The sequence below is a fragment of the Meles meles genome, chromosome 9 (genome assembly GCF_922984935.1).
Source record: "Meles meles chromosome 9, mMelMel3.1 paternal haplotype, whole genome shotgun sequence".
In the NCBI taxonomy this organism is placed as follows: Eukaryota; Metazoa; Chordata; class Mammalia; order Carnivora; family Mustelidae; genus Meles; species Meles meles.
In genome coordinates this window covers 8,148,537-8,168,610 of record NC_060074.1, presented here as the reverse complement: position 1 = coordinate 8,168,610, position 20,074 = coordinate 8,148,537, and the positions used below count along the sequence as shown (strand labels likewise).

The window sequence follows — 20,074 nt, the reverse complement described above, 5'->3', positions numbered from 1 at the left end:
GTTTAAGATAAGTAGTTAAAAAAGTTGAGAAAGAACCAATCAAATGTGAAAGTATTTAAAGGAACATAAAAATTTTAAAGGATAGGACAACCATCCCATTACTAGTGGATTTTCCTATTATCTTATATTTTTGCATTCACCCTACATCTGCCAAACACATGATAAAAGATTAATTATGAGGACATAGGCCCTACAATAAAGTGACATAGAAAAAACAAACCTACCACATATATAAAATAACTGACTTTAGAGCTACATCAACGACTGGGAACCACTCTGCAGTTAATTCATTTAAGTTAGTAATTACGAAAAAGAAAATGCCTACTTTCCAACAGGGCAGGTGAACAAAAAAGACTTCAATTTTCAAACATCTAGAACCAACTAGCAATAATAAAATGAAAACTAACTTGGGAAGTCAAAAGAAGTCATAAGCTGGAAAGTAAAATAAGGAATATATGTTCTAACAACCTTTAAGTATTTAGATTTGAGGAACCCATATTTGAGAACACTGAAAATGAAAAGCCAGATAAAACACTTTAATCTGATCTTAACTCCTTAAAGAATTTTGCTCAGGAACATTATCTGGAAGTAAGTTTGAATATAACTGACTATTCTCCACTGTTACTTCTTTTTTTATCTACAATGTTCCACAATTATCTGAGAATTATGGAGCAACCATCTTCTTTACACCTACCTCATGCTGACGGTCATCTTCATTATGGTCTTTGTGAGTAGCAGCTGAATAAATTGCACTTTTTTTAACATGTGGTGCTTCTCGCTTTCTAGTATGTCGAAGTTCACCTTCATTATCAGGATTAAGATCTTGGTGTACATGACCAGGATCATGACCATTATGTTCTGGAAGGCGTACATGAGAATGACTTGGGTTATGTACACGATCAGGTTTGTGGACCCGATTATGCTCATACTGTTCACCCTGAACATGGTTGGGGGGAAAACCTGGTGTAATAACCTCAGAATTTTCGTTGCTTTTCTTCCCTTTTCTCTTCCTCTTTCCTTTCGGTAGCTTACTTTCAGACTGTTCCTGTGTTTTATTGGTCTCTGTTGAAGGTTCATGGCTAGTCTCCCCACGCTCACTGTGAGCAATGGACTCATTAGGAAAATGGCGCGTGCCGTTATGGTCGAGGTGATGACGCAAACAATGGTGACGACATAAGCGATGACTACGGTCATGCCTATGTTTATCATCAGATTTGACAGATACTTCGATTGTCTCTTTCTCCGGATCACACTTAGGGGTTCTTTTTGTTGATACGCTAGTCACAGTTTGATTTTCTGAATTTAAGTGATTGTGGGAATGCTGGTGGTTATGGGAGTGAAAATGCTTTCCCTCTTGAACGGCCAAAATATCTAGGTGAGAAACATGATCGTGGCCAAGATCCTCATGATTAATCTCAACTACTTTTATCTCTCCGAGGCCCAAGTTTGTTAAAAGTTTCTCCAGACCAAAGAAGGATAATCTTCCATTTTCACCGTAACGGTCAAAAAGTTTTTCAATATAATACTTTTTTTCATTTTCAGCATCCAGCACTGAAAATTTGCTTGACTCCGATTCTGTCATTCCACGACGATGTCTGTGATGTTCCTCAGAACCATGGTCATGCTCTTCATGGCAATGGTTGCAGTGATGGAAAATAAATGTCAGCAAACAAATGAGGCAAAATTTTGTATGCATATGTACCTTCATTTCTATTTTTCCTAAAGGGATTTAAAAAGAGAAGCAGGCATTAGTTCATACTTAAGATACATTCAATATAATCATAAACTCTCCAGCAATTGTCAAACCACGAGGCAAACGTTTTACATTTCTTTCAGTGCTATAAATCATTCTTTCCTTCTTCATTTCCCTATAAAAATGGCCCCTTTTAATTTATCAAAATAGTGTACAGTCCTTCAGATTGGAACAAACTGCTCATCACTCCATCTATAGACTATCCTGACTCCCTTTAAGCATAACACTTAAGAATCTACCATATAGTTATACAGGAACTGTATAACTCTTATCTGGTCCTTTATGAAAGCTAACTGATCCTTGTTCTTGAGGGCCTGTTCAGTGCAGTATACAAGATGAAACAGAATGGTAAAAAGTATAAAAATCAGAAAGAAAAATATCATTATTCACTAACGGCAGAACTGGGTATGTAGGAAATCCAAAAGAATCTATAAGAGTAAGTTAATTTAGTAAAACTGCCATATTAAGGACAATAACCTAAAATCAACTTTATTTCTAGACACTAGCAATAATTATAAAATGAAATTAGAAAACAGTTATCATTTACCATACCAACAGCTAGGAATAAACCTAACAAAAGATGTGTAAGACGTTTATATAAATAAAAGATCACATATTACTGAGAGAAATGAAAAGACCTAAAAAAATGACTGGCTATATCGTGTTCATGACTCTGTGTGATATACATCCAATATAGTATCAATAAATCCCAGAAGAAACTGGTGAAAAGAAGAAAATTAATTAAAAATAATTAATTATTTTTGGGGCACCTGGGTGGCTCAGTGGGTTAAGCCGCTGCCTCCGGCTCAGGTCATGATCTCAGGGTCCTGGGATCGAGTCCCACATCGGGCTCTCTGCTCAGCAGGGAGCCTGCTTCCCTCTCTCTCTCTCTCTCTGCCTGCCTCTCTGTCTACTTGTGATCTCTCTGTCAAATAAATAAATAAAATCTTTAAAAAAAAAAAAATAATAATTAATTATTTTTAATACTTACGTGGAAAAAGTAAAGTTCAAAACGGTCAAGACTTCAAGAACAAGAGAGGAGCACTCACTCTACCAGGTACTAAAGTAGGTGTGCTATTTAGTGGAAGAATAAACAAATATACCAAAGAAACAAAACAGAGTCTAAAAATAGTAAAGATTTGGGGCACCTGGGTGGCTCAGTGAGTTAAGCGGCTGCCCTCAGTTCAGGTCGTGATCCCAGGGTCTTGGAATCGAGTCCTGCATTAGGCTCCCTGCTCAGTGGGGAGTCTGCTTGCCCTCTCCCTCTGCCTATTGCTCTGCCTACTTGTACTCTCTGTCAAATAAATAAAAAACTTAAAAATAAATGAATGAATGAATAGTAAAGAGTCTCTTTTCCTTGGTGCTTGGTCAATCTGCTTTCCATTTGGAAGAAATAAATAAATAAATAAATAAATAAAAACCTGACCCCTATCCCACATCATATATAAAAATCACTTCAGGGGGCGCCTGGGTGGCTCAGTGGGTTAAAGCCTCTGCTTTCAGCTCAGGTCATGATCCCAGGGTCCTGGGATCGAGCCCTACATTGGGCTCTCTGCTCTGCAGGGAGCCTGCTTCTCTCCCTTCCTCTCTCTGCCTACCTCTCTGCCTGCTTGTGATCTCTGTCTGTCAAATAAATAAATAAAATCTTTTAAAAAAAAATCAATTCAGACATATTGTAAACCTAAAAAACAATAAATGTTAAAGCAATAAAGTGTCCAGAACTGTGCCATTCAATATGATAGCCACTACCCACATATCGCTGCTTAAAAATTTAAACTAACTACATTTAAAAATTCAGCTTCTCAATCACCTCAGCTAAATTGTAAACACTCAACAGACACTTTCCGCTCATGGGTACTATACTGAACACAGTAGATATAGAACATGTCCATCATCACAGAAAGTTCTACTGGACAGCACACTTCTAGAATATAGAAACGCATGTGAGTCAATTAATTTTAAAATTTTCTAGAATAAACAGGTCAAAGCCATTTTCGTGTTGTATTTTATTTAACTCACTATAAATGCAATATGTTATCGTTTCAACATGTAATAAATATAAAAAAATAAAAACTTAGATTTTTACATTTTTTAAATACTATGTCGTTGAAATCCAGCATGTATTTTATGCTTACAGAACATCTTAATTCCGACTAACCGCACTTCAAGTGCTAGATAAACCGCACGTGGCTGAGACCTACTATATGGAAAAGTGTGATCTGGAAGATTTGGGAGATTAGCTTCCAGACATTCAAAACCAAACATAAAAAACATTATAAAGGGGGAATGGGTAAAGAAAACTCCAATTAAAAATAAGGAATTTCTGTTTTTCAGAAGTTATCATTAAGAGATTAAAAAGACACAGGGCCCTTGGGTGGCTCAGTCGGTTGTGTGTCCGACTCTCAGTTTCAGCTCAGGCCATGATCTCGGGGTTATGAGATGGAGCCGGGTCTTGGGCTCTGGGCTCAGCAGGGAGTCTGCTTCCCCTCTTCTTCTGCTTCCCCCTACCAATCAGTCATACACTGATTTTTTTTTTTTTTTAATAGAAGGGCAAGCCATGGGTCTTTAAAACAAAAATGGGGAAATGGGGGTGCCTCATGTGACTCTTGATACTGGGGTTATAGTTTCAAGCCCCATGTTGGGTACAGAGATTACTTAAAAATAAAATCTTAAGAAAAAAAAAAAAGGGGCAAGCCACAGACTGAGAAAAGATTACCACAACATTACCAATCAAAACTGTGTAAGGAATTTCTAAAAGGGAATATGAAAATTATGAGACAATTCAATGGGGAAATGGGCAGAAGTCTGACCAGGCACTTCATAAGAAAACAGCCAAATGACTAAGTATATGAAGAGTCTCAACTTCAATAGTCATCAGAGAAATATACATTAAAATCACAGTCAGGTACTACTATATACCCACCAGAAAGAACAAAATACAAAAGATGGGGGTTAAGAATATGGAGTTAACTCAAATTTGAACGCACTACTGGCGCGACTGACCATACACTGGTATCTTTTGGAAAAGTGTTTGACAGGATCTTCCAGAAGTTGAACACAAGCATATCCACTCACAAAGCAATTCTAACCCTGGGTATATATTCCACAGAAATGCATGCAGACTGACACCAACAGACAAGAACATGAAAATTAGCACAATCAGCATTCATCGTAGCTTAAGACAGGAAAAAAGACCAAATGTTCATCGACTGTTGAATGGACAAACAGTAATCTTGTACTGGAATACGACACAGGAATGAAAACGAAATTATGGCTTCACACATCAACACAAATAAATCTCACAGACTGTGCAAAAGATGGCAAACACTAAAGCACACACCAGACACAAAGCCTATAATAAGGCATGTGTATTTATATAAAGTTAAAAATGGGTAAAACTACACCAAAATAACAATGACTTTTTAAAACCATTTTATTTTTAAGTAAGCTCTACACCCAACATGGGGCTTGAACTCACAACCCCAAGATCAAGAGTCACATGCTCTTTCAACTAAGCCAGCCAGGCACCCCAATGATGACTTTTTGAAAGGAAGGTAGAGGGTAATAATTGCAATTGGAAAGTGAAGCAACATTCTCTTTTTCTGAGTAACAGTCACACAAATATGCCTACTTTGTGATAATTCATTGTGTTTTACTGTGTATTTCTCTTTCCTTTTGACACAGAGATCACAAGTACGCAGAGAGGCAGGCAGAGAGAGGAGGAAGCAGGCTCCCGTCTGAGCAGAGAGTCCGACCGGGGGCTCAATCCCAGGACCCTGAGATCACAACCCAAGCTGAAGGCAGAGGTTTAACCCACTGAGCCACCCAGGCGCCCCTTACTGTGTATTTTTCTATACATATACTGTATTTCAATGAAAAAGCTATTTTTTAATTTCTTTAAAAATGTATTTGAGAAAAAGAGAGTGTGTGCATGAGAGAGAGCACTAGCACATGCAGGGGGAAGGGGCAGAGGGAGAGGAAGAAGCAGACGCCCCGCTGAGCAGGTAGGCAGACTGACTTGATCCCAGGATGCTGAACCGAATGAGCCATCAAAGCACCTGGTGAAAAGGTTAGAAATAAAATTTGGGGGGCGCCTGGGTGGCTCAGTCGTTAAGCATCTGCCTTCGACTCAGGTCATGATCTCAGGATCCCGGGATCAAGCCCCATATCAGGCTCCCTGCTCTGCAGAAGCCTGGTTCACCCTCTCCCACTCCCCCTGCTTATGTTCCCTCTCTTGCTATCTCTCTCTGTCAAATAAAAAAATAAATAAAATCTTTAAAATAAGATAAAATAACAAAATAAAAAGTAAAATTTCCTTCACTGAAAACCAGTTAGAAAATGTAATTTAAAATTATAAGGCTTCTAGAAATAAACAGAAGACCATTAGAAAAAGAAACGTGTAAGATTACTGAAGGACAGTAAAGAACAACGACAAAAACAAGAGAGATACCACCTACATGGGGGAGACGGAAGGTACATAAATTCTTCCCAGGTGTACAAATTTAATTCAGTGTCAGTTAAAATCATAGTAGCTATTTGTTTTTGGTAAGACTGCACAAGCTTATCCAAAAATTCTTATGAAGAGCAAAAGCCCAAAGACAACAAAACAGGGTAACAAAGACTTCTTTATTTAAAAAGTTACACTCGCTAAAATAATACCGACCCGGCAACAGGAACAGACAAAAATGCAAGAGGAACAGGAGAGATTCCAGTTAGAAAATCAGTAACACTGACTGAAGCAACTCTTCCTCCCGCCACACACAAGTCACCTCCAAAAGACTAAATGTGCAGAGCAAAAATCTTCACAAGTTTCAGAAGAAAATTTAGGAGAATGTTACGACTTTAGGGGAAGATTTTTCAGGTAAGACACAGAAACCACAAACCTTAAAAGAAAACTTTAATTAAGTTAAATTCTTTAAGTATTACTCTACAGTAAAGAACACCACAGACAAAGCATATGACAAGTCACAAACCAGAAATCTTTGCAATGAGTATATGTAAACAATGCATATTAAAGACCAGTACCCAGAATATATAAAACATATTTAATCAATATGGAAGAAACTCCAATACTGCACAGATAGCTACACAGATGATCTAAGGAGGACGGGGCCCTTGGGTGGCTCAGTCAGTGGGCGCCCCACTCTTGTCTGGCTCAGGGTTTTGAGACTGTGCTCCACGCCCAGTGGGGAGTCTGCTTCTCTCTCTCCCTTCGCCCCTCCCACTGCTCGAGGGTTCTCCCTCTCTCCGTCTCTAAAATAACAAATAAATCTTAGGGGGAAAAAAGAGGACAGCTTGTTGAAAAAATAACATAATTACTAACATAGATAATGCACCAAGACATTAACAGACAAAAATATCTGGCAAATAGGTTAAGCAAAGATCTAACGCAGAGAAGTAGAAATTACTATACACTGCTGATGGGAGTGTGTATCACAGGTACAATCATTTTGGGAAGCAATTTGACATCTACTAAGGGTGAACGTGAACATCCTCTATAGCTGTAAATTTCCATTTCCAACAATGCATCTATGTTAGAGAAACTTTTGCCCTCAGACACAGGAGACAATCTCAAGAATCTTCATTGCAGTACTGTTTTCTGGTTTTTTCTTAAATGTTAATTATCCTGTAACAGGATACTTTGACTGTAAATAACAGAACACTAGGCGAATATTTCACATTAAAAAAAAATTTTTTGGAAGAAATGGGTGGTTCCAGGATAACTGCATGATCAAAAACCCAAGCTCTCAGATCTGTCCCCTCAGTCTCGAGGATCTGCTGTTGCTACAACCATTCCATCGTTACACAAACTATATCCAAAGCTGGAGGATTTATATTCATGCCTCTTTAATAAAAATTTAAAAAATAATAAGAGTGAGCAAGAAAGAAAGAGAAAGAGAAGAGAGAGAGGCACCCGGGGAGGCTCAGAGGGAGGAGAGGGAGAAGCAGGTTCCCCCCTGACCAGGGAGCCTGATATGGGGCTCAATCCCAGGACCCTGGGATCATGACCCGAGCAAAAGGCAGACGCTTAACCAAGCCCCCCAGGCACCCCCTTCATGCCTCTTTTTATCTGGGAGAAGAGTCTTTCCCTAAAGTCTCTCCCAGATTTCTCTTTACATATATTAAGAGCAGAACTATACTACATACTCATGCCAAAACCAATCACTGGTAAAGGAAGAAATTACCGTGACTGGCTTAGACAAAGATATTCATTCCCCTGGGAATGGAAGAAAGCGATGTCTCCTCCATATGAGAGAGGAAATACTCAAAGAACACGTGGGGCTTAACAGCAAGGAAAAATGAGGAAAGGAAGCAGCGAGGTAAAATCCCTTATTCCTATGGAATGACAATCAATTATGTAATAATTAGTGCCCGTCAAAAACCTACATGCCCATCCATGAAAGAATGGATAAAATAAATGTGGTATATTTATGTAATCAAAAATTACACTACAGTTATAAATATGCAACTCTGAGAGAATATAGAACATGCACAGAGCTAAGAAACAATTTACAAAGCACAAAAAAGACCCATGTCCTCTCATTTAAACACCATTGAAAATATGCAAAACATTTTACTTTGGGGACATATATACAGACAGGTAGCAAGAACCTAATGTGGGGATGGTTACGTTCTGGAATGGTTACTTTTCAGGAAGAGAAGGAGAGTCAGATGGCAGAGGATGGTATACACGCTTAGCTGCATCCGCAGTGTTTTATTTCCTAAAAAGAGTGGGGGTCTGAGGTACTGTGACGAAACAGTACTTGTTAGAGGAGGACACTGGAATTCAGGTTAGGTTCTTCTAAGTGCTCTTCTTTAATTCTGAGATATCACATAACCTCTGTCCGTGATTCATCAGAGCATGGCTGCAGGGCCGCAGAAGCAGCATCAGTCCCCTTGGAACCTGTTAGAAATATAAATCCTTGCACCACACCCAGACCTAGTAACTCAGGAACTCTGGCAGTAGAGCTTGGCAGTGTTTTATGGAGTCTGAGTCAGACAGCTAATGTCTGAGAACTACAATCAATACAAGTAAATCAAACACTCCCATTTATTTAAAATGATACTTCAGTCAACTGCATGTTAGGATTCCCCAAATAAATTAGGCAGAATTATTTTGTGAAAGATGTGGCTTAAGAATTTTGGAAAAACCAGAGTGCCTGGGTGGCTCCATGGGTTAAGGACTCTGTCTTCAGCTCAGGTCATGATCTCCGGGTCCTGGGACTGAGTTCCGCATCAGGCTCCGGGCTCAGCAGGGAGCCTGCTTCTCCCTCTGTCCTTCCCCCTTTCATGTTCTTTCTCTCATTTTCTCTCAAGCAAATAAATAAAATCTTAGAAAAAAAATTTTTTTTAAACCATTTAGTCGATAATGTTTTCTAATTCCAAAGCTACATTAAGTTTGAACTTTTGGTTTTTAAATCGGGACATTTCAGTTTCTTATACAGCCTCATGGATAAAGTCACCATTTAAAATATATTAATTTTACTAGTACACTAACGAAGATGAAAGAGCATGGGTAATTGTGGCGATCACTGCTAAGCAGAAAGAGGAAATTACACTCCCACAGTTCACCTTGTAGAAGATGCGTGTGAAAGAGTATTTCAGTGCATGGCCCTCCATTCATCTGATATGTAAATGTCTTGCGGTTTAATCCGAGCGCGTTATCACACTGTCCAATGAGCAGGTACCCGTGGTGGCAATAAAACATAGATCTGTTTTGATCAGGCAACAAATTATTGACCCCATGTGTAGCCAAACAAGTTCTATGCCCAAAGTGCAGCAAAGCCAATCACCGAGACACTGAATATGCATCAAGGAAAGGGTTTATCAGAGAGGCAGGTAGACGAGATGGGAGAGCCTGAAATCTGCCCCCTGGAGGAGGAGACGAACCATTTCAAGGCAAACCACAAAAGGCCTGGGTAAAAAGCTGCAGCTGCATTTTTTTTTAAATATTTTATTTATTTTACAGAGAGAAATCACAAGTAGGCAGAGGCAGGCAGAGAGAGAGGAGGAAGCAGGCTCCCCGCGGAGCAGAGAGCCCGATGTGGGGCTCGATCCCAGGACCCTGGGATCAGGCCCTGAGCCGAAGGCAGAGGCTTTAACCCACTGAGCCACCCAGGCGCCCCTGCAGCTGCATTTTTTAGTCCTCCTAACCTCCAGTCATCTGTTTCAGTCGCCACTGTCTTCTGATCACTCCTCATTCTCGAGGGAAATGGGGCCGTGAGCACTCCAGCTACTCCTGGCCAAAATGGGGAGGAGACCGAGTGAGCCGAGTGGAACTTTCTGCATTCGTTTAGAAATATTCTTTAGTTCCAACACACGAACTGAAACACAGCATTCTCCATTACCAAGATGGCTGCACTCTCATTCCCCTAGTGAAGTATTCCTATCTACAAAGTGTAAGCCAGCGATGATAACAGCATTCCTGTTCATCCAGGAGGATCACTACTTTCATTCTGCAGAATCCCCGAAAATATCATTTGAAACCAAGAAGCAGGTTAACTGGACACCTGGATTAACCAGACTCTCAGCTGACAGGGTGCACCAGGTTACAAGCGTTACTGCTGGGCTGCTGTGGTCATACTCCGCACAGAGTCAGAATGACATATTCAACAGCGAGAACGACTGCCAGCCTGGCCAACACTGCCAAAATCCTAATGGTGGATTATCTGTTCAAGCTTGAGAGGTTGCCAAAACAGAAAAACGCTAAGTATTGACTGATTTCTTTGGACCAGCGCGCCCAAGTAGTTTTAGGTCCATCAGAGGGTCACTGATCCAAGCAGGAGTCTTTTTGATGTTCTCCTTGCTGACAAGGTACAGGGGACCTACGGATTTTTGTAGAACCAGCTTCATCTGAGTGCAGCGGATTTAACTCCCTTTAGCGTCCCTGGAGGACGGGTACTCAACAGCACACAGAAGGTCCCGTCCAACAAGGCTGGACTCAGTCCTCCAGACGCTTCCTCTTTCAGGTCTTCCGTGACCCCGGGTCTTCAGGACTCAGGCAGTATAAGGGCACATTTGTGGGGCACTCGTCAACCTGCTGGAAGCAAACTCACGGAGAGCAGCGAAGTATTTCCCAAAGATTGAACACACCTGATAGGATCCAATTCCCTAACGCAGGCCCTGTCAGGAATTCCTGTCATGAAAAGCATGTAGAAAGGGCCTTGCACAGAGTACTTCCCCAGGGCTGAAACCAGGCTGATTGCTAGGGGCCATTTACCCAAAGCAGGGTAACCAGCAAGGCTTCTCCCCCATTAAAATTGGCTTCTTTACAAACCTTTGCCGAAGTTTTTCTAAGCACAGGATTCATTTTTGTCCATCTTCCCAGTTGATTGGGGGCTGCATGAAGCATGCAATTTCCACTGAGTTACCAACACACCAGACACTGGCTTATGGACCTTCACCGTAAATACTGTTCGCTGTCACTCTGAATTGTTAGCAGCAATCCAAACCTGCTTTTGTTTATAAGTGTTCAGACAACTTCTGATGCTTTCTCTGAACGGCATGGAAAAGCTTCAACTCAACTTGTACAAGGTGTTGATAAATATCAGCAAATACTAAAATTACCTGTTGTTTGTGGCGTCAACCAGCTCGTCTTCTCCAGGTTTGGTGCCTCTAAGTGTCCTACCTCTAGAACTGGTGGGAGTCCGGTCTCAGGGTAGTTTTTAGCACAGCTGTCACAGCTTTTGACTCTCTTTTGGATGGTTCTTTGAAGCCTGGGACCCACAATATACTTCTGGATCAACTGGAGAGTCACATCTCACCCATCTGGGGTGTTCTGGTAAATTCAACTAATTGTTTTTTCCACAAGATGCTCTGGGATAAGAATTATCCTTGTTTGTTGTACGTCCAGCTAGCTCTAGCTAGTGCCAGCAATGTGTCCAAAACCTCATTCTTTAGCTCTTTGGTCTTCAGTGGAATACTGGGGCTGGTATTGACTTAAGTCTACGTCCGGTACTAAAGCCATTACACAGGGTTCTGAAGTCTTGGTATGAGCTGCCAACTTGGCGGCCTGACGTGCACCTGTTCCTTTGGGCCATCAAGCAATCTGATTTCTGATCATCTTGGCAATGAGTAGTAACTGACGGGTCACCCCAGCAGCCAGCACCCCTCTTCATCCCTGACCCATCAAACTGCTTCTGTGAGGATCACAAGATCTGGATTTTCCAGTGGCAGATCCAGCAAATGACAACAGCTGGAGCAAACTTGTTCGATGATCTGTGTATCTCTCGTGATCTCTGAGTGGCCCGTATCGCAACAGGCATGAAGACTATCTAAACACGGGCCATTGTGGCAATTTTCTCCGAAGTTTATCTCAAGGTATCTAGCTCCACTTTGTAGAGCTTCAGGGAAAAAAGGAAGTTTTAATTCTCAATGATTCCAAGTCAAGAGAAAAGGATAAAATCAGAAACCTTAGTTTGGAGAGTCTTAGCCAGATATTTGAGAAAACCAGAAAAATTCAGGATACAGACCAGTTTTACAGGAAAACAACTAATCCTTAAGAAGTACATCAGAGGCGTCTGGGTGGCTCAGTCCATTAAGCATCTGCCTTTGGCTCAGGTCACGATCTCAGGGTCCTGGGATGGAGCCTGTGGCAGGATCCCTCCTCAGCGGGAAGTTGGCTTTTCCCTCTTCCTCTGTCCCTCCCCCCTGCTCACGCACCCCCCACCTCAAATAAATTAAAAAAAAAGAGAGTTCACCAGAACTGGAATCTAACATCCACCAATGTGTACTACTGAAACATAATTTCTCAGATCACCCTCACTTCCACCAAAAATCGTACAGTTTTCCCATTAGTTCTGGAAATCCCTTTAAAAAAAAAGATTTTTATTTATTTACTTGACAGAGAGAGAGACAGACAGAAAGACAGGCAGAGAGGGAACACAAGCAGTGGTAGTGGGAGAGAGAAAAGCAGGCTTCCCGCTGAGCGGAGAGCCAGATGCAGGGCTCGATCCAAGGACCCCGGCATCATGACGGACCCCGGCATCATGACGCAGGTGACTGAGCCACCCAGGCGCCCCAGTGCTGAAAATTCTTGGTTTAGTTTTATGAATCTAAAGGTATCAGGTATTTGTCATTACAATACTTCAATACTTAGAATTATTAAGTGATAACATCATATGAGGATTTGGTAAAACCTTAGGAATTTTATATAATTTCTGGAAAAGCAACTGCATTCACCTATACAATATAACCTAAGAAGGCTTATTATCACTTATTTGACAATGCTCCCCATGTAATTTGATCTACCAAATTAGCCTCATTAGTCAGAAAGACTTCACTCAGAAGTTGAATTTGGGCAGTCTGTCAGAAATATCAGAAGGTTTTAAAGAACATGCTTAAATAGCATTACACAGCGTTACTAAACTTAGTATTTAATGATCTATTTAGCTAAGGTGGTAATAAGAGATTCTAAAGGCAAATGCGAAGGGGTTTTCTAGGCAGACCAAACACAAAAACCTTTGGTTTTACAATTTAGACAAATAATCTAAGAAACTTATTTTTACAAAGAGAAGAACCAAATTCCAATTTTTTTAAAAGATTTTATTTGACAGAGAGAGAGTGAGCATAAGGCAGATGCTTAACCGACTAAGCCACCCAGGAGCCCCCCACAAATTCCAATCTTATGCTGGGGTACTTCTGATAAAACTCATTCATTCCAAAATATATTTTAAAAGAAGTTTTCTAATTAAAAAAAAAATCTGGTCCCTCCTTTTTCCTATCACCTCCCACGTTGATATATACTTAGTAAGTGTGTGTGTGTGTGTGTGTGTGTGTGTGTGTGTGTGTACATATATGTATGTAAACCTAGTAAGACAAGGACACCAAGGCAATGCACAGACTGGGTGTTCTTGTCTCGGATATGGTGATGTCCCCATCAGAGCCTCCCGCAGAAAGGAAAGCTCTCGACCGCGGGGAATGCCGGCCAACAGGTCTCACCTCTCAGAGGCTGGCGGGGATTGCGTGGACTGAAGACAGCAGCCTCGCCAAAAGGGCGCTCTCTTCCCAGGTGGTCACATCCACTGACCATTCAATACGAGGGTATAAAAGTGCATTCCTTTTGCCGCAGCTCAGGATGGTTCTAAGGGCAACACAACTTTTGGAACTCAGGTATCAGCCGAGGCTCTGCTGATGTCTCAGCTGGCTCTCCGCACTCCCTTCTCTTCTCCGGGTGCTGACTACTCCCCAGCGAACTTCTTTTTTTTTTTTTTTAAAGATTTTATTTATTTACTTGACAGAGAGAGAGATCACAAGTAGGCAGAGAGGCAGGCAGAGAGAGAGGAGGAAGCAGGCTCCCCGCGGAGCAGAGAGCCCGATGCGGGGCTCGATCCCAGGACCCCGAGATCATGACCTGAGCCGGCAGCGGCTTAATCCACTGAGCCACCCAGGCGCCCCCCAGCGAACTTCTTTTACTGACTAATCTCCACAATCTTAATCCCAACTGTGCACAAAATTCCCTTCCAAAGATTCCCTTCTCATAAACCTTCTACAACTTTCCTTTTACATTCAGATATTCTCCCAGAATTTTCCTTTTAAATAATGAGTCTCATTTTCCCTGCATACAGAATTGTCTCCACTGGTCTTATTTATTAGAAATCTTTCTAAGGTTTTATTTTTTTTCCCCCTTTCTGACAAATTTGGCAACAAAGATAACATGAGCCTACCTCACTTCTGGTAAACACAGGCAGAACAGAAGTTCTACCTCTAAAGCTGACAACTTTAAAGACACGCCTATTTTAATTAAACCAACAACCTCAAATTATCTTTAGTATTGAGTATTTTCCCAGATCACATGGACCTGAAGAACACTTGGTTAGTTTCTATTTTTGGATTTTAGAAAATCTAATTCTTGTAAGTGTTTGCCTAGGAATCAACTAACTAGAGTTCTTTTACAAATGAATTTTAGAAAAAAACCCTAATTTTAGCAATACCATCTGGAAAGACAGAAAATATCTCACATTTACAACATACATGGACACACAAACACAGAAGTAAGATACAAACAAAATCCTCACTAAAGGCCCAGTGTCTCCCTTTCATAAAGCAAATCTAGGGGTGCCTGGCTGGCTCAGTCGGGAGGGTATGCTACTCTTCATCTCAGGGTTGTGAATCTGATCTCCATTACGGTGTAGAGATTACTTTAAAAAAATAATAATAATAAAAAACAAATCTAATTGGAAGACGGTATTATAATTTATGGACCTATTTACCATTTTTCTCTGAAGTCTAATAAATATTGTGGCCAAGCAGTGTTACAAAAAGAGGTGATTTTTTTTTTTCTTTTCATGGATTCGCAACTAAATATGTGGGAATCATCTTGTCATTTTCCGGTCAGAACATGGCCAGTTTTGTCCAAAGATACCAAAAGCTGCAGCAACAAACCAACCCAATGAAGTCCATGGTACCTCTGTGAGCACTGGTTCCTCCCCTGAAAGTCGTCCTCACCCACTGAACCAAACGGCTTCTAATCAGCCTTTCCTTAAGAGAAGAAGGCTAAGAGAACAATAACCCCGACGTGGAGGTAATGGATGGGAGAAGAAATCTGAGAAGCCAGACCCAACGGAAAGGAAGAAAGAACAGGCTCACAGGCTGGGCGTGGCCATGAAGCGCTTACCAAGAGACAGCCGTCCAAACCAAACACGGTTTCCTTGCCACAGGAGTTAACCAGAAGTTCATAGTACCCCGTGGAGCTGGGGCACCAGGGACGGAGTCCCTAGGACAGAGATCCCAGGCAGCACCAGACTCCCGTGACTGACTGGGGGTCAGCAAACCACAGGCAAGGAGCTCCCGGTCGGTCACCAAATTTGTAACTGAGCCCAGGTTTGTACAGCCTGACACACAGCAAACCCAGTCACTGAGACATCGACGGCTCAGCAAGAAGAGAGTTTATTCGACAGGCAAACAGGAGGGGAGATGCAGAGAGCGAGCCTCAAATCTGCTCCTCCAGGAGAGTCAGGGGTATCTAAGGCCAACAAACAGTAACACGGTCGGCAGCTGTGCTTGCTGTCTCATTACCCTCTGGGTTCCCATTTTCACATGAAACACGATGACTGTGGGTGGTCTGTATGAGACTCAGATTGTCATGTGTCATGTTTTAAACGTACAGGACTCAATTTGCTTATTATAAGGATTCTAAATATCTTGATTTCTCTATTTACATCCAAGGGAGTATCACAGGAATGCAAATACATGAATGACATCATAGGTGTAAATTTAAACCTGAGTTAAATGTTTTCGTCTCAGTCAATCATTCATACTTTTGCATTTCAGTTCAGAACTGCTACACAAATGCTTGCTTCAGAATCACTTGGATGAAGTATGCATTCGTCAGCGCAGACAAAGCAGCTCCTGCAACGAACCTCTCCCAAAAGGACAGCGGCTTGAGAAACAATCCAGCTTATTTCTCTCTGAAAAATCATCCAAGATGGGGCGCCTGGGTGGCTCGGCTGGTTAAGCCACTGCCTTTGGCTCAGGTCATGATCCCAGGGTCCTGGGATCGAGCCCCGAACCGGGCTCCCTGCTCTGCAGGAAACCTACTTCTCCCTCTCCCACTTCCCTGCTTGTGTTCCCTCTCTTGCTGTCTCTCTCTTGTCAAATAAGTAAAATCTTTATTTTATTTTATTTTATTTATTTATTTGACAGACAGAGATCACAAATAGGCAGAGAGGCAGGCAGAGAGAGAAGAGGGGAAACAGGCTCCCTGCTGAGCAGAGAGCCCGATGTGGGGCTCAGTCCCAGGACCCCGGGATCATGAACTGAGCTGAAGGCAGAAGCTTAACCCACTGAGCCACCCATGCGCCCAGTAAGTAAAATCTTAAAAAAAAAAAAAAAAAAAAAAAAAAAAAGAACGAACTAAGTATTCAGTGAGGGGTTATAAATTGCTCGGGGAAGTGGTGGGGAGGAAGCAGGGAATTCGGGGCAGCTGTCAGTGTGCTCGTTCTTCGGAGCGGTTACACGGGTATGTTCACTTCATGAAAACTGTCAAGCTTTATATTTAACCTTTGGGTACTTTCCTGGAGGTGTGTTTTATTTCAGACAAAACCATTTTTTTCAAGGATTTTATTTATTGACTGACTGACTGACTTAGAGGGCCTGAGTAAGGGGAGAAGCAGAGGGAGAAAAGGGAGAATCTCAAGAAGCCTCCACCTGAGCTCGGAGACAAATGCAGGTCACGTGACCCTGAGATCCTCTGACCTGGATTCAAGAGTCAGACCATTAATGGACTGAGCCACACAAGTGTCACCAAAATAATTTTTAATCCTTTAAAAAAATACGTATTTCAGGGGCGCTTGGGTGGCTCAGTGGGTTAAGGCCTCTGCCTTCGGCTCAGGTCATGATCCCAGGGTCCTGGGATGGAGCCCCGCATTGGGCTCTCTGCTCAGTGGGGAGCCTGCTTCCTCCAATATCTCTCTCTGCCTACTTGTGATTTCTGTCAAATAAATTAATAAAAATCTTTTTTAAAAAATAAATAATTAATTAAAAATACGTATTTCAGGGACAGCTCAGTGGATCAGTCAGTTAGACGTCTGCCTTCAGCAGAGGTGGTGAGTCTGGGGTCCTGGGATCAACGCCTGCAACCGTCTCCTTGCTCAGCAGAGAGCCTGCTTCTCCCTCCACCTGCTGCTCCCCCTGTTTATGCACTCTCTGTGTCAAATAAATCTTAAAAAAAGAATATATATTTCAGGGGTGCCTGGCTTGCTCAGTTGGTGGAGCATGCAACTTTTGATCTCGGGATTTTGAGTTCAAGCCCCATGCTAGGTGCAGATATTACTGAAAAAGTAAAATCTTAAAAATATATATATATATTTTTTTAACTATCATTTATATATACATATTTCAACTTTCAATTAGTAAAATCAGCAATACATAGCTTCTATTAACAAACCTCTATTTGCACATCTCCAAAAACAAACTTATTTCTTAACTTCTTGTTTTAAATAACTTAAGATATGGGCACCTGTATATGTAGTTTAATATATATATACACAGACATATTTTATACATATATATATATATGACATAACTTAAGATATGTGGCTCGGGGCGCCTGGGTGGCTCAGTGGGTTAAGCCGCTGCCTTTGGCTCAGGTCATGATCTCGGGGTCTTGGGATCGAGTCCCGCATCGGGCTCTCTGCTCGGCGGGGAGCCTGCTTCCCTCTCTCTCTCTGCCTGCCTCTCTATCTACTTGTGATCTCTCTGTCAAATAAATAAATAAAATCTTAAAAAAAAAAAAAAAAAAAGATATGTGGCTCAATCAGTTGGGTGTATCCAACTCTTGGTTTTAGCCGAAGTCACAATCTCCATGTCGTGAAATCGAGCCCCAAGGCAGGCTCAGCTCTTAAGTGTACAGCCTGTTTGGGATTCTCTCTCTCCTGTCCCCCTGCCCTTCCCCACACCTCACTGCCATTCACACACACTTTCTCTCTGTAAAAAATAAAAATTTTTTAAATGTAAAAAATAATTTAAAATACAAGTTGTAAATACAGTTCAGTTTCTATACACTCTTTGCCCAATTCTCCCAATAACATCTTATATAATATAGTACAATTCAAAACCGAGAAACTGATACTCATGTAACTACAGACCTAATTTCACTAGTTTTCATATGCACTTAAAAATACTCTAATAGAAAATCCACTTCTTAACCAGAAAGAAAGAAGGTATTATTGGTAACCAAAGGATCTTGCTTAACAAACTGTATGATTAAACATATCTGTGCACATTTCTATTACAAATAGAAGCAATTAGGGTTGATAATCTCCACACCAAGTTCTTTTAAAAGGCTTATAAGCATCTTTAATTATAAGCTTTCTATGGTAATTTTTTCTGCATGAAGTGTGAAATTCCAATTTTTGAATTTTTAAATAAAATTAAGACACTTATATCAGAACAAACTGAAATATACACTAATTGCTAACAATACAAATTTTTCTATATTTTGTATAAAGATAATTATCTTCATTTCATATAGACATAATAGAGTAACAGAAGGCTTAAGATAAAAAGATATTTAAGTATACTAGCTAAATACTCCTATAAACAGAAATCGAAGACCCAGAGGATGTATATATGATTAATGTGGTATTTCAAGTGTGTGGCAAACCTCTAACTTGAGTATCTAGGACTCTCTCTATGACACCAGCAATATTTACATATGATAAAACCTAACACTGTGAGATACTTACTAATGTGAGTCATCTAAATTTTTAAAGGGAAAACATACTATCTCCGATTACTTATGGTTAATATTTAAAGGTTTTTTTTTTTTTTAAACATTTATTTATTTATTTGACACAGAGAAAGATCACAAGTAGGCAGAGAGAGACAGGAGAAAGCAGGCTCCCTGCCAAGCAGAAAGCTCAATGCAGGGCTCAGTCCCAGGACCCTGGGATCATGACCTGAGCTGAAGGCAGAGGCTTAACCCACTGAGCCACCCAGGCGCCCCACTTACGGTTAATACTTAAAAGTCAGTAAGATTAGCAACAGATCAGTTAACAAAATCAGTTAACAAGATCTGCTAATCAGTTAACAGATTGCTTGACATATAATAATAACTAACAGATACTAAAATAATTCTATTTCCAACACCAGGCTGCTATTACTGGAAAGGCCTGTAGTATATACCCTGTGTATAATCTATTTAATATTTGATTTAAAAAAATACTTTTACTCAAGAGAGTATTTTTTAATTAATTAATTCATCAGAGAGAGAGAGAGCACGCGAGAGCGAGCACACGCGCACACAAGCAGAGGGAACGACAGGCAGAGAGAGAAGCAGGCTCCCTGCTAGGCAAGGAACCCTGCACAGGGCTCAATCCCAGCATGACCTGAGCTGAAGGCTGCCACTTAACAGACTGACCTACCCAGACGCCCCAAGAGGGTGTTTTTTAAAAGGAAGTTTATATCTCAGTTCACTCTCTCATACATACACATACACACGCACACAAATAATCATAGGAAAAATACTATAAATTGCTTAGCAAGGTTTTAAAACTAAGCATTTCAATGCTCCAGGATTGGTATTTTGAATGTCGCTGAGTGACAGCAAAATCAAAAGAAAAAAATAACGAAAATACTCGACCTGGATTATATAGATATATCATACTTTGAATAAACTTTATGTGAAAATTCCATTTAATAAATGTACACAGTATCCCAACTTCATAAAAGATCTCATTTTTTAGAAGATTTCATTATAGGACTTCTTTAAATAATAGTAGAAACCAGTTTTATATACAACCTGAATCACTAACATTTATACCACTAAATGACTTCATTAATCTTTACACCCACATTGGTAGCCAGACACCAGTTTGGTTT

At 40.8% G+C, this 20,074-nt stretch overlaps 1 protein-coding gene across 3 annotated transcripts in view; it reads right to left on the bottom strand.

Moving 5' to 3' along the window:
- Positions 1 to 20,074, bottom strand: part of SLC39A10 (solute carrier family 39 member 10) — a 97,141-nt gene that overhangs the window by 38,120 nt on the left and 38,947 nt on the right. For 2 of the 3 annotated variants that reach the window (XM_046018270.1, XM_046018269.1), the window contains exon 2: positions 695 to 1,719. In XM_046018270.1, the coding sequence (XP_045874226.1) occupies positions 695 to 1,708 (1,014 nt within the window). In that variant the 5' untranslated portion in view covers positions 1,709 to 1,719. Of the gene's footprint in view, positions 1 to 694; positions 1,720 to 13,693; positions 13,938 to 20,074 lie in introns of those variants that run through there. The other variant, XM_046018268.1, reaches the window with a different exon arrangement.